Source organism: Panicum virgatum, chromosome 2K (assembly GCF_016808335.1).
Source record: "Panicum virgatum strain AP13 chromosome 2K, P.virgatum_v5, whole genome shotgun sequence".
NCBI classification, from domain to species: Eukaryota; Viridiplantae; Streptophyta; class Magnoliopsida; order Poales; family Poaceae; genus Panicum; species Panicum virgatum.
In genome coordinates, this window is record NC_053137.1 from 60,169,418 (window position 1) to 60,194,627 (window position 25,210).

The window sequence follows — 25,210 nt, forward strand, 5'->3', positions numbered from 1 at the left end:
GGACTCGTAACAAGGCAGTGAAGTACATAGGCTTAGGGTACATTACCAGGCTAAACTACGCAGAGCTTCTCTACCCTAGGATACGAGCACCACTTCTCCTGAGCAGGTCCCTAGAGGTCCGAACTGCACTCCAGCTAGAAGGGGTGTCCCTACCTGACCACAAGCCAACAACTCAATTTGGATTGTTAGCGTTAAAAGAAAAGACTCCGTACGGAAGGAAGAAAACATGCACGCTGAACGGCAAGTACTATCAGGTTAATGTAAAGATAGGACTGAGAAAGCAAATCTCCTTCATTGCTTGATTCGTGGTGTACATCAGAGGTCGGGATTACGAGGGATGACCTCTACCGCTCTGGACCACTTGCTGGTGTCGCTTGTTTGTGCGATGAAGCCAGAGGTCGGGTTTACAAGGGCGGACCTTTACCGCTCTGGACCACACGTAGGCACCGAATCATTACAAAGGAGAAACACACTTAATTCTATCTAGTGATAACCTACAGTCGCTGCCATTCGTAAGGCATGCACTTCCCGGCCGAAGTGGAACAGCCACCTTGGGGGTTCTTCATGATCGTCGGAGGCGAAGGCGTCCTGGGTGTGCTTGTACAGCATCATCCAGCATCACCTCGGGAGCTCGCAGGGCTCTTTCAAGCACAAGAATTGTCCCATGTTCAGATAGCATGAGGACAAATTCTTTGGCTTTGAATGGGAGTGGCCCAGTCGTCTCCGTCTGTCGCCGGAAGCCAGCCCGATGACCGCTCGTCATGAGCTGGGTGCTCGTTTGGATGAGCACAGAGCGTGGAGAAGGGCGGCCGTTCGCCGGCTCGACCTTGGTGCTAGTTCAGGGGCCCCGTGCCTTGCGGTGGGGGCTGACGCCTGTCTGTAGCAGCTCCAAGGGAGGCTTGCGCCAGGCGAGGGAGAAAGGCGACAAACATCCTTCCGGCTCCAGGCTCCATCTTGAGAGGAAACCTCGAGCCGACGACGTGCCACCGCAGGAGACCCCGAGTGGTTGCTTGAGAGAAAAACTTGAGCCGACGCTACGGTGTCGCAGGGTGATGTGAAGCAGGCGTCGCCCCCGCGCGCCACCGCGCCGGCTCTGAGGTGTCGCAGTGGTGACGCATAGCAGGCGCCGCTGTCGTGCGCCACCGCACCGAGGGCATTGCTGCCTCGGTGTCAGGGCATGCGGCGTAGGTGACGCCGCGCTACCCTTCATCTTCTCGTCGTCATTGCAGAGGATAAGCTCAACCTCAGAAGCAGGAGATGAGCGAAGATCCGGCCAACGCTTGCGCGTCCCCATGGATGGCGCCAAATGTCGTGGCTCTAGAAGGAGGGCCACAGCCGGGTGGCGTAGTGCACCCGCCTAGCCCCGAAGGGTGGTTACCCGGGGAAGTACAAGCTATTCCTCGAATCTACTCATGGAGCAAGAACACAAGAACACTCGAGAATTTAGAGTGGTTCGGGCCGCCGGAGCGTAATACCCTACGTCCACTTAGAGTTGTATTGCTCTTGGATCTGTGGATGAATCTATCCTCCCCCACCGAGTCTCTCCTCGGACTTGAGTCCTTGTCTAACGGGCGTCTCCCTTTTATAGAGCAAGGAGGACGCGTACACAGGCGTTGGCCCCGACAGATGGGCCCAACAAGGATGTATACTAAACTAATGGTGCTACAGTGATGAAGAATCTCTTGTCGGATACGCTTCTCCGTCCTGTAGACTCTCTGACCGAGGGGGTCTTCTCCTTTCCCATCGGTGAGGCGCCCGTTGAGGCAGTGTAGGTTGCGGCGTAGACTGTTGGGTCAACCGTGTAGCTGTTATGATACTCCGTCACCGAGTTGTCGTGTCTAACTGGCGTAGCAGACTGACGCGCGTGGCATAAGTGGTGCCAGCGGCTGTACTGTGTACCTTGGTAACGCGCGACCAACAGTACAGTCTGGCAAAAGTCTCCTCGGGGTCTGCTGCGGCAGAGCGCACTAAACATCTCCCGCATTGAATGCGGTAGGTGGGCAAGTCTTCCAAAGGAAGCTTGGCAGCCGCGCGCGTACCTGCGCCTGCGAACACGTGGCGGCTCCGGACCCCCCTAGGCGGGGTATCTGTTCCCTCACTGCTGAGGGGTCCGGATAGCATATGGGGTCCGGAGCCGGCAGGGGTCCGGGACTCCCTGGGAGGTCCGGGGGCTCCAGCTGTTTTGGCTGAGGGCTACCTCCTCCGGGATACGTGGCGTCACCGGACCCTCCCTAAGCGGGGAGCGGGTCCGGGGCCGCCCTGCCGGGAGAGCAGGGCTCAGGACCACAGGGGTCCGGCTGCTCGGCCGTCAGGGCGTAGTTAAGGATAACTACGAGGCTTTTGCCTAGACACAGTAAGAGGGGTACCCCAGTCCTGGGGTACCGACAAGTATCCCTGTTGCAAATTATAGATTAAGTAGGCTCATTATATTCGTCTCGCGATTTACAACTGTAGTATCACTGTTATAAATCATAGATTTATTTAATATTCCATGCATGTGTTCATATATTCGATGTGATGTTTTTTGGGGTAAAATTTTTGAATCTAATCACGACCCAAGTTTCTATATGTAAATGCCCCGAAGGTCGGCGCAAAAGCGGACCGGCCACGTCAGTAAAAAGATTTCCACCATTCGATCCTAAATTGACGGTGCATGCAATTGGCCATGCCATACCTTTGAGGCCTTGAGACACGAATAGTCCACGCGTCAGCTCTCCATTAGGTCACTGCAAAATATCTGAATTTAGAACTCTCGACCGATAATTTTGGTGGTCTCTGAATGGGTGTGTACTCTACTGCAACGACGGCATTGAAGCTAGGCCGGAGAGCCACACGGCGAGTTTGGGCGGGCCGCTGGGCACGCCCTCGACGGGTGCGGCAAGTTCATGACATCACCGGTGGGCTACCCGGCCTCGCTCCGGTACGCTGCGGTGCAGTAGGTCGGGCGTGATAGGCGCGCATTGCAAGGTGACGAGATGCCCGAGGACCGCTGCCAACTGTCTTTGACGGCGAGATTGAGACGTCGGATTTCAGGTACTATTTATTTTTTTGCCTTTTTGCTTTAAAAATAAATGTCCTATTTCTATCTATGTATATCCATTTGTCTATACACCTACTGCAAACCTCTATATAAACTTATATTGCCAAACGAAAACAACAAAATAAATTATGCGCGCCAAGGCGCGCGCAAGGCACTCGTTCTATATTATGCCGTCCAGAGTTAGAGCTCGTCAATCTATGGGGAGAAGAACATACAACGGTTTATTAAGCAAATGCAGTCCATTCCCAACCTGACTGTCTTCATCGTCTTAGGCCCTAGACAATGTGCTCCAAGAGCGATGCTCAAATAGAAAAGAGAAGATTGAGGCATCACTCTCCACAGTGCAGCCTGTGATGCCTCTACCGAAAATTCCAGCAGGGATGCTTGTAGGTGCACCGATGCCCTGTTGATTCAAAAAGAAAAAGTAAAATATCTGCATTTGATTCCCTCTGCTTGCATATTTTTTTATCACTTTGTGGAACCATGAGTGATGCTAGAATGTTGCAACCGTAAAAGCAATTCTAGCTTCTCTCTGATGTGGCACTAGTGAATTAGTTTTGGACTTCACTCGCGTTGTGGAGGGCCTTAGGGCCCTATTGGGCCATCCCTGCATCTTGGGCTTTGTAGAGTAGAGGAAAGTTGAGATCTTCTTATTCAATGGTCCAGCAAGAATTAGCGACAGTTACTTGACAGACGACAGCTAATAATGAATAATGAAATAAAATAGAAAATCTTTAAGAGTTGCTATATCTCTAAGAGCATACTGGAATCCACCGGTCCCATCTAGATCTAATCGCCGATGCGCCGCCATTACACTTCTCAATTTCCGACACCGATGACTTTGCTCCCCCATCTTCTTCCTCTCCGGTGAGCCCCTCCTCCTCTGCCCTTGTCCTGCCTACTTTCTCGACCTAGTACGACTCTTGCTATTAGATTTAGTGTTGCGACTACTAACTTGCCGACCGTCACGTTGGCCTAGATTTGCCATGGTATCACCATGGCGCCACCACTAGCCCACCGCTGCGCCCAGTGGCGCTCGCACCCAGCCGCCCACTTAGGGCCTGATTGGTTCTCGTCTGAGCGGAGCCTGTCTCGCACTCAAGAGCCAGGTTCCACGGAGCCAGGCTCAGTGCATGCAACCTCACCGTGATTGGTTGCTCGTTTGCATGCTGGTAGGATATGCAGGGAAATTGATTGGTTGGCCTCCTGGCTGCACCGCTCGTCTCTATTTTAGTGCAGCAATGAAAGAGTCTTGGCATGCGGCGAGCCAGGCCCGCTAGAAACGCCCATTTTTGCCGTATCCACGGAGCCTGGCTCGGAGGCGCACTTTGCATGGCGGGGACCAGGCTCTGGTGCTGCTCCAGCTAACCAAACACGATGATTTTGCATCTCGGGAGCCTGGCTACGGTAAAACCAGCCAACCAATCATCCCCTTATAGCATGGCAGTGGCGGAGCTCCAATAAAAGTTTAGGTGGGGGCACAATCGCCACCGCCCTATTACTCGCCACCTCGCCGGAAGGCAGAAAAACAGAATTTTAGTGGTGCGACTCCGACAGTAGGTGGGGGCAGCTACTCTAGCTTGCCGCATAGGATGGTAAGGGTGGATCTACCGTGTGGGGCAGAGGCGCTCGGGCCCCTCCCCATGCGCAGTAGTGGAGTCTCCCAACCCATCTTCCATTTTTTTTCGTCGTGGTAGGAGATTTTTTTCTGCCCTGCCCTTTTCTTATTTTTATTTTCTGGATCTGTGCCTGACCATGGCGCCACCGCCTCGCTAGCTGCAGCGAAACCAGTGACAGCATGCAGCGGCGTAGCTTGGAGGACTATGCAATAACATTCCCAAAATTCTCCTGGCCAAAATCTCTGCCTCTCTATGTGATCATTGTGCTCCCAACCCTAGATTCTGATCTGTATTTTCTCCATCAATGGATCTCTTTGTTGCAGGTGATTGGGACGGAACAGATGGCCTTGCCGGCGCAGCCCGGCGCCGTGGGCGACGACTCCTCGCCACCGATTTTGCGCCTCGCCGAGGACCTCCTCGCGAAGATCTTCCTCCTGCTGCCGGCCCTCGCCGACGTCGAGAGCACCGCCGCAGCCTGCCCAGCCTTCCGCCGCGTCGTGGCCGACCGCTCCTTCCTGCGCCTCCTCCGCCGCGCCCACCTGCACCGGGCGCCCTTCGTCGGCTTCCTCTTCTGCAAGTTCCACCCCGCGGAGGCGCCGCACTCCTCCGCGCCCTGCGCTCGGGCCCTCGAGCGGGCCGCCGACCTGTCCTTCTCCTACATCCACTCGACCGGCTCCTTCACCCGCTGGTTCCCGCTGGACGCGCGCGACGGCCGCGTCGTGCTCGGGCACGGGTCGAGCAGCAGCTTCGTGGTGTGCGACCCTTTGTACCGGAGGTGCCTGCTGCTCCCCCCGATCCCGGAGCCGGGCGCCGCGCGGCAGTGCCCGTTCCTCTTCCCCGCCAAGGGCGACGAGGCGGAGACGTCCTTCAAGCTCGGTTGCATGGCTGAGTTCGAGCCTGGCCTGATGCTGTGTTTGGTCTTCTCTTCGTCCACCGGACAATGGAGCAACCTGCGAAGCGACGGCATCTTGTCCAAGCCCAAGCCATTCTACGCGTGCGGCTGCTTCTACTGGAAGCTCACTCCCGACATGCTGCTTGTGCTCGACACGCGCGCCATGGCGATGGGATTCGACGTCGTGGAGATCCCGTCCACATACGGGGAGCGGGATTTCGTCGTTGCGGAGGCCGGGGAAGGACGGACAGGGATCTTCTCCCTCCGGCACAGCTATGCTCGCGCCGCTTCTTCGCTCATCTGCGCTGTGAAGCAGGGCGGCGGCGCCGGCGTGAACTGGCAGTACAAGAGGAGACTCAGTTTGCCGCCTCGGTTTCGCTACGCTTTCGCAGGGGCTAGCGATCGGCACCTACTCCTGCATGGGTCTCCATGGAACCATCAAGAAAAAGCTTCGGATGAGAACTCTGACAGTGGAAGTGGGTACTTCTCAGTGGAGTCTCACACCATGAAGATTGAGAAGGTGTGTGGCTTAAGGGTGCTCGTGGATGCCGTGCCCTATACTAGCTTCCCACCGTCACTGTGTCTACCAAGCATATGAAGTGGTAAGCTCTATCTTTATCAAATTTCCCGTCGCTTAGGATTTTGTGGCCATTGAGAGCCTGCTCATTTGATTCAGGAAACAGTATCTGTATCTGTATGTTATCTTAATTACTCTTTTGATGTCTTGTAGTTTGGTTGGGTTACAATGTTTGGAAAGTTTCTTTATATAAGGATAAGGATTGCAATCGTCGTTTCTTTTAGCTTTTGCATGATTATTCGGTAAAAGTAGTTATTAACATTGGAAGAATTTCTTATTGAACACAGAAATATATAGAGCGGTCATATTTGGTCCTGGAAGCATTTTTCTTCCTAATTTGACATCGTACTCAATTTTATGTCCTATTTTCCACTGCTACTAGTTTTTCCATCCCAAGCTGCTAAGTGTCATCTGAAAAGATGGATTTGCCCCTATTCGTTGTTGTCGCAGATTCTGAACTTTTAGTAACTACAGAATGAATGAGTCAGTAACCTGGAATATATGGAAAGAAAACTAATTTTGATGATGATTGCTGCATTCATATCATAGAGGCAAATCCATCTTTTTCATATGGCACTTAACAATCTTTGGATGGAACAACTAACAACAGTGTCAAATAGGACAGGCAAGTTGAAAGATGGCGTCAAATAAGGAAGAGAAAAAATGAGGATAAAATTGCACACCACTCTATGTTACAATGTCAAATAAGAAATTATGTGCATGATGGAATGTGATGTATACCCATTGGAGCAATGCCCATGGTAAAGGGTCTTATCATTTCGCTATTGGTTTATCATGTATTCATGTCATTGTTTTCCTGCGCACGTCATTTTTCTTCTCTGATTGTTTATCCTCACCTGTCTACCATTAAGGATCATTTTGCAATTTCAGCATGCATAACCAAAAGTCAGACTTTCTTATTGTGGAAAACAGTTTGCATCTCAATTCTCAAGAGATGGAAGATAACCATTTTCGAATGGACACTCTGTTTTATAGTTCAAGCGGAACCTACCTGATAATCGAGTAATCGACAAACATTATTAGTCACGTGAAGTTGGTCTAAAAAATGCTCAAGGCTTCGTCTGGATAAATCCATTCCCTCCCAATACATATAGATTGGAGGGGGAAATGAACTAAATTTCCACCTTAATCCCTTCTCAATACGTAGGGATTATGGGATTATAATGTATCCAAACAAGGCTTTAAGCATCTTTAGCATCTTGGGCTTAGTAAATTCAAGTTAATTAAGTTTTTTTGTTAGATCGGACCGGAAGCAACATCATCTGTCATGATGCCTTCTTGCTGCTCTGAGATTAAAATTTTATCATCCCATTTAGGTTTCTGCTGCTACTTATCTTCAGTGGTGGTACCCAAAATGAATTAAATGATAGGTGATACAGGTGTCGATGCTCTGGAAGAATATTTAGAGAATTCTCTTGGGCTTTTGGCATAATACGTATTAGCTTGCATTAGAGTGAGGGATAAAACCGCAAAAAAAAAACACTCTAATCCTAGGCTTGTGTTATCGAATTGTAATTTCCTCGAAAAATTTAGCGGCTGAGAGCAACTCCAACAGATTGATCTTCCCCTTTCCCCTTTCTCAGTATATAGGGAAATCCTCTTTTTTAATTTCAACATATATAGAAGAAGTGCTCTAGCAGATTGATTTCCCCCCTTTCTATATGGAAAGGGAGATGTGATGTCTCCCCTTTCTATTGGGGATTGAGAAAAAATAAAGGGAATGGGAGATGAAAAATTAATCTGCTGGAGTAGGTTTTTTCAATATCAATCCCCTATATTGAGAAAAAGTGGAAAGAGGAAAGAGGAAGACCAATCTGTTGGAATTGCTCTGACACGCACACGACACATTACAGTTTGGGCCCAACTCAACTCATACGACACGTTGCCACCAGCCCAACTCTGCATACGGCCCACTCTGCTCCGTACTTGACGGCAGCCCGGTTAATTCCAAAATGCAGAGGCAAAAATACAAAATCACCTGAGAGGGTCAGCAGAGGGAGTCTTCCTTCCGCAGCTCGTTCCCCTTGCTACAGTTGAGAAGGGCGGCGGAGAGGCGATTTCGATCCCGGCGTCGATCTCGCCGGCTCCTCGCGTCCGGCGACCGTTCCGGTGCCGGAGGTGGAGAGGAGCCGCGGGATCGATGGCCGATGTACATACCTTTAGACCTAGTAGCTAGTCTAGGGTTTAGTTTCTTCGCCTTGTCGACGACGGCGAGGAGCTCGGTGAATCTAGGTGGTGTCCGCAAAGTGCTGCCGGCGCTGCGTTCTGGCAGCGGCGACGGGCTGGTGCGTTGCGTCCTCGCCGGATCTAGGGTTCCGCTAGATTTCGGTGAGTTCTTTTGTCCCTCCTTTCTCTTCTCCGGGGTTGCTTCTATGGTCGTGGTCAACTCCGGCGAGGATTCAGGGAGGTTAATCTACCGCTTTCCTGAGGAATCGGGTGGGTGGTTTCTTTGCAACTGTTTGGGTGCTCTTTCTCCCCTGTCGGTTGCTTTGTCGTCCGGTGATTTCGAGCTGTCGGCGGTGCTTGTGGCATCAAGTCCCAAGTTCCTCGGCGTTGAGATGGCCGGCGGTCATCAGTTCCTGCTTGTGCGTTCAGTGGATCTACGGCACGTCGATAATTTTGGCGTGCTACTCGGTGAGGCAGTCAAAAACTTCGTTTCTTCGTCGAGATGGGCTTTGGCTTCAAGCTGCAGCCTTGACGGCTTCATCTTCTAACCTTTGGGGTGGTGGTGGAGCGTCGAGGGGCGGCTCCTTGCGCCGGTGACGAAGACGACCGGGAGGCCCTTGGGTGGACCAAAATGTAATTTTTCTTTTTCCAAGGGTGTGTTTGTAAGAGTTGCAATGTGAACCTTTACATGTGAAATGAAATCCCGGTTCTCTCTCTCAAAAAAAAAAGAGAGGGTCAGGCGGTCAGCAGAGCAGCGAGCCCTGGACCCCACCCCATTTCGCCATTCCCCACCCTCCACCGCGATGGCCTCGCCGGAGCAGCCCAGCGCCAAGCGTATCGCCGCCCCGGCGCCGCCGCCCCCACTTTCGCGCCTCAACGACGACCTCCTCGCGGAGATCTTCCTCCGCCTGCCCGCCCTCGCCGACGTCGGGCGCGCCGCCACCGCCTGCTCCGCCTTCCGCCGCGTCGTCGCCGACCGCTCCTTCCTCCGCCGCCTTCGCTCCGCCCACGCATCGCCCCTCCTCGGCTTGCTGCTCCTCTCATCCATCCACCCCGCCGAGCCGCCCCACTCCAACGCGCCCTTCGCGCGAGCCCTGCGGCGGACCGCCGACCTCTCCTTCTCCTTCGTCCCCTCCGCCGGCGCCGGCCGCTGGATCCCGGTCGACGCCCGCGACGGCCGCGTCCTCCTCGAGCGCGAGGCCATGAGCGGCGACTTCGCGGTGTGCGACCCTTTGTCCCGGCGGTACCTCTTGCTCCCCCAGATCCCCGGCCGCCCAACCGCGCAGCGCCGCGGGCGTCTGGAGCCGTTCCTCGTCCCCGCCGATGACGAGGATGCGGAGACGTTGTTCAGGGTGGTCTGCGTGGTCGAGTGCAAGCCTGGACAGCTGGTCGCCTTCGTCTTCTCTTCGGCCACCGGACAATGGGAAAGTCTGACCGTGGACGCCAGCGTGCAGCCCTCTTGCAAATTTTCATGGTCCTCCTACGCTTGTGGCTGCTTCTACTGGAATGTGATTGGGACTAACAAATTTATTGTGCTCGACCCGCGCTCGATGGAGTTCTCGTCTGTCAGCATCCCGTCTGGTCACGGCCAGCAGGATTCTGTAATTGTGGAGGCAGGGGAAGGCAGCATTGGGATGTTCACTGTTTACAACAGCATTATTTCTGCCGCGTCTTACCTCGTTTATACTGTTCGTGAAATTGACCAAGAAGGCAACAACGTGTGGCAGTTTAAGAAGAGGGTCAGGTTGCCATCCCAATACATTTTCAGCTTTGCAGATGCAATGGAAAGGCACTTACTCCTCCGTGGGATTCCATGGAATTTGCACCTGGGGTTTTCTAATGATGAGAGTGACATAGGATACTTCTCCGTTGAGTTTCAGTCTATGCAGATTGAGAAAATGTGTGACTTGAAGCATCTTTTATATGCCAAACTGTATACTGGTTTTCCACCATCATTGTGTGTACCGAGTATATGAAGTGGTAACTGGTAAGCTTGCTATCTAATTCTTCCTTTACATCTTATTTATGCTTTCTGAGAATTCTGGGTAGCTCATGTAATGCAGGATAATGCTTTTGTATGCAGTTCATGCTTGTCTGGTAGTCTGATATTTAGTAAATGGCATTTGATTTGAGTGCATGTAGAAATAAGAGTAGCAATCATGATTTGTTTTAGACTTCACAATATTATTCAAGGAACTGCTTGTTCTACGCTTAAATTCACTAGTCGCTTGTAGCGTAGGGAATGCACTAAAGATAGTATTCTCGTTGGATCTTTTCGTCAGATGATTCTCTTTGACACATGCATGTTCTCAGAGTTAAAATATATTATGCTAATATCCATTGACAAAAGCAGGTAGTAACAAAAGTTTATGTGTTTTACATGCTAGCTCTAAACTGCCAGCTGATCATTGAAATTTGAACATATAAGGTGCAATAACAGTGTGGCAGTGTTAGCAATGCACTTGTGTATGCTTATGAACTTGGGCACCCTATGAACTTTGGGAGCATGGAGAATAGCAGGCTTACCTGCAGTCACACCGCTAATGTTCTGGGTTGTAATCATGATTACATAGCTAGTAGGTTCTTGCTTGCTTTTTTTTTGCTTTAGTATACTGATTAATTTGCATTAGTTCTCTTAATAATTGTTAACCGTGTGGTTGAAATAAACTGTGTTTTTAACTGGGCTTCATTATATTTGGAACTGGGGCATCTTGCGGAGGTACTGTCAGTCTAAAAAGAACTTGGATTGGTTTTGAACACAATTACTTAGTAGCATTTCTTACTTTCATGGATCCCTCTTCCCACCTGTCCTAGTCCTCAACTTTTGGTCTATGTTATCGATTTCAGATAGTACTAGAATCTTTGGCGCAGCTTTGCTGCGCCGTAGTGAGTTTGGCCAGTGTGTGGTCATGTTATCATGGAACATGCAATTGAATTGTGCACTGTGTATTTAGTTGATATATTCAAGTGGATCGGCAGTTACTAATGAGCATCTTTTTTAAAATTATCTTTTCAGCATTCTCAGGAGTACTAAAAAGTATATTACAGCAAAAGTTCCACCTTTTTTTGAGACATTGCTGATATCAGTTCCAGAAACGGTAGGATTGGCAATATGTAATATTTATAAGAAAAGGGTGAGGATCTTCTGCTCTGACTATTGTTCTTAGAGCTGTTATATACAACAAAACAACAAAAGATAGTTTCTGTCCAAAAGCGAGAACAGATGAGGTGGAAACTGATCCTCTAGGGAGTATTTATAACAAAAGATCCACCTTTTTTTCACATTGTTGATATTAGTTCCAGCTCCTCTAACCATTCTTCTCAGAGGCATTATATACAACAAAAGATAGTTTCTATTTGTTCATATGTAGACATAGCTGGTGCTAGCTCCTATCCAAAAGCAATCCACTTGATATGTAGTTTTTACATTGTGAAGCATGATATATCCTGAAAATTATTTTAAAAAATAAATTAAAGTCAATCTCATGTTTTGAATCTAGAACAGGTTGTCGATAAAGATAAAATATGGTGCTAGAAAGATAGTTTCGAACTAATGAATAAAATACATGGCAACAACAAGATTGAATTGAATGAACATCTTGAAGGGAGAATCATAGATTGAGATAGCATGTGATGAAATAATTAAATTTTTGTTTAATAAATCTGTGATATCTTTCATATACTAGTGATAATATGTAGCATAGATTGTGGACAGGTTAGTGAATGTGTGCATACCTTACTGGTTGATCTTCCCTTGTGAGCGTGTTCTTTTAGTTTGTTTCAAAGGGGTATTGTCATCATCGCTACTACCATTCGAGTCCTATGTGTAACCAAGCAAACAATAAGTGATACATGGCACGATATTTTGTATAGTTCATTGTATAGAAACAACTTAAGACAAAGATATATATTGTACCTGCTGATTATCGTCGAAGTCTTTAAAATTCCTTTTCTTTGTATTGTCATTCTCAGCCCATGTTCTGAAAATGAATGTAAGATTCAAAGTTATAAGAATTGTAATTGTTTCAGATAAGTGCCAACATTAATTTTGGGTTAACTGTGTTCATCTTAACAGCATCGGCACAGATTTATCTTTAGCATAATGCATATATACTTTGTGATGCGAACTGTTTCGGGTTTGACAGGAAGATTTATAGGTATATTTTACAATCTGCAGGAACAATAATCACTGGAGAGGTCAAGAAGACGACCATTGCTCAAAAGAGTATTTTTGGAGTATAAGATGTATTAATCTGTCCTATTATATAAGTTGAGTAACCACATTTTGTTATAGCAATGGATTAACATTGAGCCATATAACATGTGAAACTTGTGGCGCCGGCTCCTGTTCCCCACTCCTTCCTCATGGACAACACAACAAGGTCTGTGCATTTATGCTGAGTCTATGACTAAAGAAGACAATCCTTGTGTGCTTTTCTCATGTAAAATTACACACTTCTGTTACTTTGTGTCAACAAATTAGAAGTCCTTAAAATCTCTGCAGTGATCATTTATTGAACGATTATAACACATTCCGTTTTATCTGTAAGAGAGCATATAGGCTTATTTACCTGCTTGATTTGACATCTCTGTTTATATTATCTTTTATTTATCGGGAGCTGTGCTATATGCAGTTGAAAACGCTGCTGCTGTTTTCAGCCTGAAGCTGGACACTGGGCATAAACTTAGGCTACTACTTGGCGGTTCTCTTTTTTAGATTGTAGTTAATTAATTTGAGTTGCGATAATGCCACAGTTCTGAAAGAATTGTGCTACTGGCTCATATCCTAATTCAGTGTTTGTGCACACAAAAATCTACAGAGAATGTCAAGTTAATCAGTATAGCTCAACGTGATCAGTCCTTTTGCTGCATAGTGGTGAGTTGGTGACCATTCCATGGCATTCAGCCCATACAAGAAAAGTACACGACTGACATTGGAATAAATGATATTAGAATAAGTACGGAATAATCAATGCACAGAATCGGATTGCTTCATTATTGTAAATGGAACAGTCTAGCATGCCTTCATACAAAGGAAATTCAGTTCAGTATCCGACAAACTTAATGAAGTTCGAGATGCTGGGAGCTGAAATATAATGGTACATGTGGCAAGGCTACAAACTCGCTCTGTCCTATTCCAAATTTTAATTGACCTTAATGTAATGCAATACTCAGACAAGCATTCCAACAAACACCTACGTGACACTGTGTGCAGATTGCCTGTAGAATTAGCATATAGTATCTGTGAATCGTTGATTGGCTTACCCGTAGGAATATAGGGAATAGCTCTACCAGGAACATATCAGGAAGATCGCGCATAAACCTTTACATGCTGAAAAAAATACTAGCCATTGTAATAGTTGAAAAAAAATCGAGCGAGCAGTGTGCTGACCTTAACGAAATGCCAAGGAGCTCTTGCGATCCCCAGCACTGGAGCCACCGTGACCGTCTCCAACCTGAAGCATTTAGTCAAACAGATTGTGTGCATCCCAAGATTCAAAACTGAGCACCAGCAAGATGATCTCCCCCTCTCCGGTGGCATGTGCATCCGGCGCCCGGCAGTCGCGAGCGCCAGTCCTCGGCGGCCGCCGAGGGCGGCAGCCGCTAGCTGGGGTCGCCAGGTAGCGCGGCCAGCACATCTGGCGTGTGGTCGGCGCGGCCAGCCCCGGTGGCGTGGGCGACGCAGCCCGCACCAGCGCCGGTGTGGCGCAGCGTGGCCAGGAGCAGGAGCACGCCGAGCCCCGGTGGCGTGGGCGGCGCAGCCCGCACCAGTACCGGCGTGGCGCAGCGTGGCCAGGAGCAGGAGGCACGCCGAGCGGAGGCGCGGGGATTGACCGGAGCGAGCGCGCGGAGGAGGGTCGCTGCAAGTGCTGCGAGGCGGGCAGGCAGTGTGGCGCGGTCTATGGCCGGCGGCCGGAGCGTTCGCTAGCTGGGGGTAGGCGTCGCGAGCTCTTGGGAGCCGACGCCCGACAGTCGCAAGCGACGGTAGTTGGCGCCCGCCGAGGGCGGCGGGCGCTGGCTGGGGGCGGAGGCCGAGGGCGGCTGGCACTCGCCGGGGGCAGGGGATGAGAGCGTGGGCGCTTCCTGACCGGCTGAGGTTGGGTGCTGGCCTGGGCGGCGACCGCGAAGCGCAAGAAGACGCTGGAAGCCCGTCGGCGCCCGGCGCGCGCGAGCTGTTAGGCGGGGGAGGAGCAGAGGGCGGCGGGGAGAAAGCTCCGCCCGCCGCTCGAGGGCGAGATCCGCCTCGCCGCGGCGATGCGGGACGAGGCGGCGGAGGTGCGGGACCGGGGGGCGGGGCGGAACGATCTGGGCCGTTCGCGAGCCCGATCCGACGGATGGGAATTGCAGGCGACGTGGGCACACTGGCTGGGCTTCTTTTGGTGCACGAATCGTATTAAGAGATATATATTCTCATGTGAACATACATTTCCAGAATATTGTTTAGAACGAGTAATTATTCAGAAATGGTTTAGAGTTTATTGAAACAAAAGCAGTTAAAATCCTGTTGGCTGTACAAATTCCTCACAAAAATTCATGGTTGGGATGCAGTTCAGTGGCTGCTAAGGAAACCAAGTAAATAGTCAAACCTAAAGAATTGTCACTCGCACTTGGTCTGGCTTACCTTGAATAGCTGTGTATTCTCATATGATCTTAGTTATCATCTAATTTATACATTTGAATATTCCTTACTCGCACCAAAAGTATAATTTCAGTTCTACAGTTGATGCTATATAGCAAAGAAAAAGATATGTTCTTGCAGTCTTGCTTGACCTTTTTATTGTACATGCTCTTGCAGGAGTGCTGGTTTCGGTCTTGACATAGTTTTTCAGCCGGACAGTCATCAGTGGCTCGCTGTCTGCTTGGCTCAAATGTGGAACGAAGGTTGAGACTGGCTCTAGAGGAGAGGTGGGTGCCATATTTTCGGACGGGCATGTTCAGAAGAATGACGTCACAACAGCCAACAAGCATCCGGATTATGATTTCTTCACAGGGAGGACATGATTGCTGTATCATTTGTAAACAAGCGCTTGGCACCTGACTTCAGCCTGCTGGAGAACTGCTACGGCACCACATCGAAACAGAACGGGAAAGCTATATTCTACCCGGGTATTTTCTCCTTCTCCCACACTCGATTTCTTCCCCGTCGCCTTCTCCTCTCCGGTGAGATTCAGAGCTCGGGACTTAGGGTTTGGGGTTGGGGTTGGGGGTGGGGTCTGGTGGGATCCTCCATTGCCCGACCTAGAGGAAAGGTCGAGGGAGGCAGGCCGGCCCGGCGGAGGTTGCGGGCGCGGGGGCAGTGAGGCCGGCGGCGGTGGCGCCGCCGGGCGGGCGGTGGAGGAGGCCGGTTGGGCCAGGGCGGGGCGGGGGTGACGACGGCCATGGTGGGTGCGGCGGCGCCGAGAGAGGCGGGCGGAGCCTCGCGCGGGGCGCGGGGCGCGGGAGGGCCTGGGCGGGGGCAACGGCGCCGGAAGGGGCAGGCGGAGGAGCCGCGGGCGCGGGAGGGGGAAGAAGGCTGAGGGAAGAAGATGAACAGTAGAAGGCCATCCACCGTTGGATTGGAATCTGATGGCTAAAAAAATCGAATGTGAGGAGAAGGAAAAATGCTCGAGTGTGCTATAGCTAGCCCCGACTGTGCACAGCAATTTGGTCCATGATTTGTTGAGCTGATCGCTTTTGTAGATTATAAACATACATGAGGTATGAATTGGTCCATGATTTGTAGATTTACTGCACGTGGTGACTCCACCGAGAACCACCGTCTGCTATTGCTTGCACATATTTGCAGCAATTCCTATCAGTATAGCATATGATGATACTAAATTTATCCGACACTTGGTGCTGTTGCGCTGGCTTAATCCGCCGATAATCATTGGCCTTATAGCTGTCGTCAGTTCCCTCTTCTGATGCTGTCATGCTGTATATAAACATTCGAACAGGAATTGCAAGTGATCTTGCACTGGTCTTTTTTCACTCATACAACGAATAAGAGCAAGTATTATGACTGACTGAGAAGTAGCTGAGAGTCTACGTGCCACATGAGAGAGAAGCAACCGGGCGTCTCGTCAAGCGCCGGTGCAAGCGGGCTGAGAGGCTTTGCAACCCATTCTATTGGTGCAGCTAATGGGACCCGCCACAATCATGACCTCCCTCCCAGCTCGCAGCCGGCGCGATTATAAACCATGCTCTAAGACTATCTCCAACAGAGGACCTATCATGAGACCCAAACCCATATATGGGTCATGCATAGTGAATTTGGGGAAAAAATGGGCCTCCAACAGAGGACCCAAACTAAAGACCCATTTTGGGTCCGATGGTGTTGGCAACCCAAAAATAGCTCTCTCTCTCTCTCCTCGACCCATCTTATGCGCCAACCGTTCCCTTCACGGAAAGGGGGAAAAAAGGAGCCGCCGCTGCCGTCGCTCGTTTGCGCCGCCGCTTGTCTGCGCCGCCGTCGCTCGTTCGCGCTGTCGCCGTTCCCCAGGCCGCCGGGGTTGAGCTCCCCCATGGCGCCGGGGTCGAGCTCCCCCAGGCCGCCGGTGCTGAGCTCCCCCATGAAGGAGAGAATTTTGCGTTCGCTGTTGGAGATGCCGAGATTTTGGGATGGAACCCATTTACTGTGCATGACCTAAAATATGGAATGGGTCTCGTTTTTGGGTCTTCATCGTTGGAGATAGCCTAATGGAATGCTACGAACGCTGTTTCAGAAGATGCAGTACTGCGATGGGTTTTTTTCCTGGCGAAAAAGTCATGAGATTGTGGTACCTCCCTGTAGCAAGATCTGCATGGCTCACCTGCCGTGTGCCGTCTGATCTATGAGTGCAGTAGCAGTACCCAAAGACATCAGACAAAAATTCATAGCAACTGCCTCACCGGTCATGTACGTGCAGTATGATATCGTGTTTGACTTTCACTTGCCCGTGCTCGTACTGAGTCGTGCGTCCTCTATATTCATCTCCTAAATAAAATATTTCTATCTGATTATTAAAATTCTCTTCTTTATATTCAGTTTTTCTACGCTCATCATACTCTATATCTCATACTTTATATCCAAATCATCTACATTTTCTACTCAAATCTACCTCAGCCACCCCTTCTACACTCACTAACAAGTGGGACCCACCCCAACCACTCCTCACGTCTCTTTCTCTCTCTCCCTGCTTCTCCTCCGCCGCACCAGTGGCCAAGCTCGCCGCCGTGGCAGCGCATTGGGCGGGGCCGCGTCGCGGCGCCCTTTCCCTGCCGGGCGGGGCATCGGGCGGAGCTCCGCCGCGGCCCCCGGCGGCGCGGTGGGGGAGCTCTGCGCGGACCCCGACGCGCCGCTGCTCCGCATGCGCGAGCACCCTGCCGCGTGGTGGCCATGGCGCTCGCCCGTGTAGGGGCCACGGCGGCGGGCCTCGCGGGCGGATCCGGGCGCGCGTCGAAGCTCAGCTCGGGCTCGAGCTCGGCGGGGCCGTCGGCGGCGCGTTCGACCCGACGCGGCGGGGCGGGCGAGTTCGACACGGCGCGGCTCGAGGGGAGCGGCGGACGCGCAGGGGCCTTGCGGGTGACGGGCGGCCCCGCTTGGGCCTGGTGCGCGGCCATGGCGGGCGGCCACGCAATGGCATGGCGGCGCGCGGCCGGCCCCCTGCTCGCGCTCCTCCCCACCGCCCGTTCCCGAGGTCGCCGCCGCCGCCCACGGCCGGCGCGGCGAGTGGCCCGACCTACCTCGCCTCCCATGGCCGGCGCGGCGAGCGGAGAGGCGCGGGGAGCTCCGCCATGGCGCGAGGCAGAGCGCGCGGCGGCGGGCATGGCGAGCCGGAGGCACGCGCGCGGGACAGCAGAGGCCGGCAGCGGGCATGGCGAGGCGGAGGCGCGCGCGGGACGGCAGATGCCGGCGGCGGCGGCGGCGGCGAACAAGCAGCAGGCCCGGGCGCGCGGCGGCGTCGGCCGGCGAGACGAGCAGGGGCCACCGGCGGCGGAGCGGCGGCGAGGCGGAGCGGCATGCGGCGCGCGCGGCGGAGCGGCATCCGGCGGCTGCGGCCGTGCGGAGGAGGCGCGGAGCAGAGGCGGGCACGGACGGCGGCGCTGTGGGGGAACCCGCGCCACGCTGGCGCGTACAGGGCGAACGGGAAGGACGCTGGATTCCCAGGATGGATGACCATCCGGAATCATGGCGTGCTCGATACAGGCCCCCGCTGCGGCGGTTTGGTCCGGTATCCGGGGTACTGCAGTAGCCGATACAGCCCCCCCCCCCCCCCCCCCCCTGCGGGCAGCCTGAGTCTGGCATCTGTGATCTGTCACTGCATCAGCAGTTGTTATACTGATGTCAAATAAACAAGCTGGGACTCTGCAACCTGTCTGGTTTCGGTACCACCAAAAGACATGCTATTTCAGGGTGTGTTTAGATCCAAAATTTTGCAAAAATTTTGCAAAAAACTGTAAAGGCCAAAAGTTGGATGTAAAACTTTACATCTTTTTTGTGTTTACAGGTATTTAGTTGGATGGCTCATTTTGCATTCTAGTCTACAGTATAATGTCAATAAATGCTTCATCATAAGTGCTGCATGGCTGCATGCGGGCACCGCATGTGACGCTACCTATTTGTTTTGCATGCTGGTGCCCCTGGCCACTGTGTGTCTGTGTGTTCAAGCTTGAACTTGAACTAAACACCGCCACGGGCAGCTTCAACTTGAACAGAAACGAGACACAAATACACATACATGACAAAACGCCTAGCTGAATAGTAGATACTCTCAAAAATTACAAGTCCTCAAGAGTACAAGTCCTCACAAATTACAACAGAAAGTAAAAGTCCCGTTACATAAACACAGCTCAACCTCGAATCAACATATCAAGCGCAACTGAATCACGAAACGCATTCATGTGTGCACATTCCAAATAACTTGGGTCTGGCTCGCATTCAGGCTGATCTTCATATGCTTCATCAGGCACATAGTTCTCATCACGATCACAACACCTAAAGTCTTTATCCCTGAACCCAGTCCGCCTGATGAAATTATGCAGAGCCATGCACGCAACAATAATATGTGTTTGTGTTTGTGTCGGATAACAGGGTATTTTGGTCAGTATGCGCCACTTTTGTTTTAACACTCCAAAGGATCTTTCTATGACATTTCTAAGGGACGAATGTGCATAGTTGAATATCTCCTCTTTATCTTGTGGTTCGTTGGCGTTTTGAAACTCTTGGGGATGGTACTTGCTCCCCTTGTACAGAGCCAGGTAACCCGGTCGGTTTGGGTACCCCGAGTCCACCAGATAGTACTTGCCTGCAGCACCAAAGACCTGTAAGCGTCAACATATTGCAGTTAGAAGTCGAAATGGAACTTCATGTTACAAGTGTACCTAGAGGGGGATGGGGAAATGCATTGCTGTACTTATTCATTACATCATAAAAAACCCTCATATCATGTACTGACCCAGGCCATCCAGCAAGAACAAATGTAAACATCATGTCAAAGTCACAGACTGCCATCACATTTTGGGTTGTGATGCTCTTACGACACATGTACTGGACCAAAAGGTTTTGGGACACCACAACAGGTATGTGAATGCCATCTATTGCTCCAATACAATCCTTGAAGAAGGGATCAAACCTACGGTGCATCAATCTGGGGGGCCTAGTTCTGAACTCTGGGTCTCTGGGTTTAATGATGTCAGCAGCAAGTTTGAGTATAGACTTCAAAACTTTGTAAAACATGTTGTGAACTGTCCCCATGGATCTTTCAAATCTGTCCCCGGCTTGCCTTGCTGACTGTGGAGCTCCAACCATCCAAAGAAACATCCCTAAAGCCTCTATTGAGGTCGACTTTGCACTAGATTTCAAACCATAGTTTTCTACCAAAAGATCATGCAGCCGATGGAAAAGTGTTGGGGTCATTCTAAACATGTTGTAGCATTTCTGCCTATTCAAAAGTTTCCTCTCTACCCATTCGAGACCACTCATGCCTTCTGGTACTTTCCTATACTCAGATCTAGAGCAGTACGTGTCAATATGCAAAGCGAGCTGAAACGTACCGTAAGTGAAACCCATGTCTGCAGAATCATCCATGAATTGTGTCAGCATAAAGTTGTCAAACTCCTCATCAGAATCAGCAGCTTCATTTCCCATGTCTGAAGCATGAACCCCGTCCTGCAACAATGAAACATTGGCAACTAATCAGTATACAAGATAAAGATAAAGAACACATGAAGTGCTGCAATGTCAGGATGAAGAACACATGGTCCACATAAATAACATCGACATAAACAGCATCAAAAAACTCGGCATGCACATAAAAACCGACCACATAAACAACATCCACGTAAATATCACCGAACAGACAACTGTCATGGAAATTACTTGTTCAAGTCAACTCACATACGCCACGTACTTGAAAACACAGACAGACCACACATTGGTTAACACACTAACAGCACTAACTAAACTAAGATTAGCTGCAATGCAAGGATAGAAGGGTCTAGTCAACGACCCTAGAGTAGTGCTCAATAAGAGCCTTCCTTCCAGGGGGAAGGGAGCGCAGGAAAAAGTAAGCTGCAGCCTTGTCCTTTGCAATTTTCAGCACACCAACCCACAGCTTCGGAGGAGGTCTTGCACCTCCGACCACCCGTGCTCCGAGTTGAGGTCAAGACCGTCGAAGTTGAGGCGGCTCGGGCGTAGGCTGCTAGATCTGGTGTTGGAGTACGCACCAGCCGTGAAGCCGCCGTACCCACCTTGTGCTGACGACCCCGACCCCATGGACAGGAAGTCCCTGGTTCCAACGCCGGCGCTGAAAAGGTCGTCGTTGCCGTAGCCTCCGGCGTTGTAGTCGTCCCCCTCGCCGTACCCGCCGGCGTTGTAGGCGTCGGCGTTGTAGTCGTCCATGACCGCCGAGGTGCGCAGGTGGTCGATTCAGTTGCGCAGGGGCTAGATCTGCAGGCGGGGGTGCTGGATCTTGGCTGCGGCGGCGGGGGAGGGCGGGTGGACGGTAGCGCGGGGGGTGAGGGGAGTGGGGAGCGGGGGAGCGGGGGAGCTAGGGTTCGGAGTCGCCCGTGTTGTGGCCGAATGGGGCGGGCCGCGGGGAGGGGGTAGGTAGGCAGCCAGCGGCGGCCGAGTGGGCCTCCGATCGCAAAAAAAAATGCACCGGCCCGTTTAGATGCGTAAAGGCGAAAACGCCGTTTTTTGCAAAAAAAATTTTGGCTTTACGCCACGATCTAAACACGGCCTCATTCTGGCGCGCTTACCAATTACCAACACTATAGATTTTGACTCTGACGCGCACATTGACATTTGCACGCTGTAACAAGTACTACAACATTTTCGGAGATAGTAGAATCCAAGGAGAAACATGCTAAGTTTAAGACTCGTAACAATACGGCCTGCACTTGAGACACTATCAGGTTAGTTTGTACAAATCTAGGTGCAGAAAGTGCTTGGCATCGTTAATACTAGCCCCGTCCAGTTGACATTTGGTTTCTGCAATTATGTGTCTGCTGTTTCAGTTGCATGCTAATCAAGCAGTAGGTCCGTTCATTTGGAGTTTGGGCGTGCGCCGTGCGGCGATGACCCGCATTTGACTTCAACAGCAACTCGTGGCTTTGGCCCAGAGCCCGGTGTCTCCCACTTGACCAGCAGTTCCGCTGATGTCATTGTCGAGCAAGGCAGCAAGCCACTACTCCGAAATGGTCAAAAAAAAAAAAAAGAGGCAGCACTCTGCAACCTGCCTCGTTTGGATAGCAATAAAATCTCCACTGCCCACTGGGTATGTAATGCTTCGTGTACTGAGCCATGTAACTTAGAACCGCAATCACACACACATTATTGACATATCATGTACCTTACAAGTACGGCATTTGGGAGATAGAGGCAGGAATCCAAGAACCGTTCATGCAAAGTTTAGGGACTCGCAAATAAGAGAGAGCGTTTAGCTATCTCCAACATCGCGAACCTAAAACCGAGACTCATTCAAGGATTTGAGTCACGGACAGCAGAAGGGTCAACCACCCAAAACTTGTCTTCTCCAACAGCCAACACAAAAGCAGAGGCCCATCCCCATCCGCCCACCGCGCCGACCACGCCCCGCCGCGGACCCTCCTAGCCGCGCCGGCAACGAGGAGCTCGACCCCGCCGGCCATGAGGGCGCTGCGACTGCGGACCCGCTTGGCCGCGCCGACCATGGTGGTTGGGGAGCTCGACTCCGCGGCCAAGATTTGGATCGACGAGAAATAAGGAGGTATTTTTGGGTTCCCACTCACTCAGACTCAAATTAGATCTCTGGTTTGGATACTCCGTTGGAGGCCGATTATTCCCCCCAAAAGCAGTGTGCACGACCCATATTTGGGTTTAGGTGCCATGATGGGTATGCTGTTGGAGACCGTCTTAAAACACTAACACCTACAGTTGTACAGAAAGGTTTTTGTTCCGATCGGACGTGCATGCTGTGGATGCTGCAGCACTCCCCGCGTCCCAGGCCCTGCCTGCTGCGCGCCTGAAGTGAAATCCCACAAACCACGCGCATGGTGCAGGTAACGTGAGAACAATGGCTACAATGCCAACCGCTCCCTTGTCCTCCGATCTCCACCGTCTGCTTGGACGTACGTGTGTTTCTCTTCCGTGACGCGTCCCCATCGACGCACCACCTGGCATGGACTGTCCGGGAGCTGCAGTGCTGCATGGACACATCTTCAGATCGGCACATCCGGTTCAGTATAGGTTTACTGAACACTTAACATGCATCAGATGCTCATTATTTCCGTCTAGTACAACGTGGGGGTGTGGCCTGTCTCTACATCTGGTTCAGTTAGTAAAAAGGGAGGAGCCTGCCTGAAAAAAATTGAAATGAACAGCAGCGAAAACTGGACCCTGGTTACAATTGATTGACAGACCGAGCCCTGAAGTGAAAGACGGGGATGGATGCAGCGTGAGATGTACCGCGTGCGAGCTAGCTGGTGGACTCCACGCGGTCACCGATCGGCTCGGATATCTCCGTGGCGGAAAGCGGCGCGCGAGTGCAAGGCACGTGGCAAGATGAGTTGGGGGATTTGGGATGCTCTGACTGACGACCGGGAATGCTCAAGCTCAACTTGGACGGACAGGGGCAGGTTAGCACGGGGCACACGTACGCGACGTGCAGAGAGAAACTGGTGTACAGCGCGCGGCACGGCCCCCTAGATAGCCACCTACGCGGCGCACGTACGCACGCCGTGCAGAGTGAGGGCGGAGGTCGGCTCGCGTCGCGGCGCGGCGGAGGTACCATCCACCCACGCGCGGCCGGTCCACCCGGCCGGCTACCTGCTCCTGTCCTCCAGGCGGCTACCGCAGCGCCCGGCCGGGCGCACGATGTCCCACTGCGAAAGAACAGAGCCGTGCCGCCGGGGCTCTCGCGCCGCCGGCCGCTAGCAGCTCTGGCCACCGCGCCGCGCGTACGGACTACGGAGTGCGTGTTGCATCGGGCCATCGGGGGCCGCACGCGAGCGCGAGCCCGCACGTACGCTACGCGCCTGGCGCCTCGTGAGCAAGGGGGAGGCCCGGGTCGAGCGAGCGGCGTTGTCACGACAAAGATCTGCGCGTGATTTCAGCAAGGTTAACCTAACCGGTGGGAACCGGTCCGGTTTGACCGGTTACCGGTCAAACCGGTCCGGTCCGGTTCCGGTTCCGACCGGTACCCAACCGGCCAAAATTCAAATTTTAAATTTGAATTCAAAAAATAAAAAATTCCCAAAAAAATCCTAAAAATACTTCAAGGTGTGATGAATCTAATGGTGTCAAATTTTCTCAAAAATTCATTCATTTAGTATAGTTTGTGAGAATTTAAAGTTAAATCAAAAAAGAAAAAGAAAAAAATGGGCCGGCCCATGAAGGCCCACCGATTAAACCGGTAAAACCGGCCGGTAAACCGGTAAAACCGGCCGGTAAACCGGTTGCACGGGAGTATTTGAATTTCAAACCGGTCAAACCGACCGGTAAACCGGTCAAACCGGCCGGTAAACCGGTCGGAACCGGTTGCACGGGAAAATTTGAATTTATTTGAATTTGGATTTGAATTCAACTGGTTTCCACCGGTTACCGGTCTAACCGGTCCGGTAAACCGGTACCGGAGGGCGGCGGTAACCGGTTTCCGGTTGGGAAATAAAACCCTGAATTTCAGGTCGTCGCCGTCCGCCCGGTCCGGCCCCGTCCCGTCCCGTCAGGTGTGCACCGAGACAACGTGCCCGGTCGGATTTCACTGCAGCCTCCAGCGCAGGCAGAATCCACCTACTGCACAAAACAACCTTCGTACGGGCCACGGTGCCAGGCCGGCCGCAGTGACAGAGCAGCTTCCACTCTCAGCTGCAAACTTTTACCAACGCCGCAAGTGCTGACAAAAACAGGGCGGAACGGGAGGCCGGGACTCCGTGAGGGGTTTGGGGTTTGGTTGCCGTTGGGTTCCCGCAGTCCTTGGAAGCTGGCCAGAGTCTTTTCTGCGCCTCACTCGCTGCCGGCCTCGGATTTGGCTGGCGCTCGTCGCCTTTGTTTTCCTCTCAGTTTCCTCTTCGAAGTGAGAGACGATAGAGTAAACCGAGAGCCCAAAGTTTTGTACTACTTTCTGACGGCAAGTAGCGTTCAGTAGGTTTGTAAACAAAGCACTGCTTACAAGTTAGAAGTCGGGCTGTCAAGCTTGCTTTGTTTGTACGCTGTTTTATTTATTTGTAGATTTGGGCATCCTATGATTCTAGGGTGCATCACAAGGGCACCTAGTTATCTACCCTGTGGCAGAGATCAAATTAACAAGATGGATCAAATCTATCATACCTAGATTGGTAAATAATGCCATAATGGTAGTAGCTACTAGACAGAATTGACATGTCGACAGTCATGGTGACAAGCTACAGAGCTGAACCATGGCAACATCTCAGGATCTTTGAAGAAGGTGGTATCA

The 25,210-nt window shown here is 51.6% G+C and overlaps 2 protein-coding genes and 1 long non-coding RNA gene across 4 annotated transcripts; 2 read left to right on the forward strand and 1 right to left on the reverse strand.

Moving 5' to 3' along the window:
• Nucleotides 1-4,769: 4,769 nt before the first annotated feature.
• LOC120696192 lies at nucleotides 4,770-6,351 on the forward strand. The gene has a single exon (XM_039979328.1). It carries the CDS (start codon nucleotides 4,839-4,841, stop codon nucleotides 6,147-6,149), a length of 1,311 nt encoding a protein of 436 aa, XP_039835262.1. The 5' UTR covers nucleotides 4,770-4,838; the 3' UTR covers nucleotides 6,150-6,351.
• Nucleotides 6,352-9,055: 2,704 nt separating this feature from the next.
• Nucleotides 9,056-15,441, forward strand: LOC120691100. Of its 2 annotated transcripts, XR_005682102.1 has the most exons (4): nucleotides 9,056-10,302; nucleotides 11,332-11,449; nucleotides 12,493-12,697; nucleotides 15,112-15,441. XR_005682102.1 is itself a non-coding variant. In XM_039974072.1 (2 exons), exon 1 carries the CDS (start codon nucleotides 9,119-9,121, stop codon nucleotides 10,289-10,291), a length of 1,173 nt encoding a protein of 390 aa, XP_039830006.1. In that variant the 5' UTR covers nucleotides 9,056-9,118; the 3' UTR covers nucleotides 10,292-10,302; nucleotides 15,112-15,441. The 2 variants fall into 2 exon arrangements, 1 of the variants encoding a protein (XP_039830006.1); XM_039974072.1 differs by lacking the exons at nucleotides 11,332-11,449; nucleotides 12,493-12,697.
• On the reverse strand, nucleotides 11,429-14,140 carry LOC120691111. Its single transcript, XR_005682104.1, has 4 exons — nucleotides 13,708-14,140; nucleotides 12,232-12,295; nucleotides 12,051-12,135; nucleotides 11,429-11,762 (listed from the first exon to the last, which is right to left on the reverse strand). It is a non-coding gene; the product is annotated as an uncharacterized LOC120691111 (long non-coding RNA).
• Nucleotides 15,442-25,210: the final 9,769 nt, after the last annotated feature.

Coding starts and splice junctions, on each gene's coding strand:
- LOC120696192 (XM_039979328.1), top strand. CDS start 4,839: ATGCAGCGGCGTAGCTTGGAGGACTATGCAATAACATTCCCAAAATTC.
- LOC120691100 (XM_039974072.1), top strand. CDS start 9,119: ATGGCCTCGCCGGAGCAGCCCAGCGCCAAGCGTATCGCCGCCCCGGCG.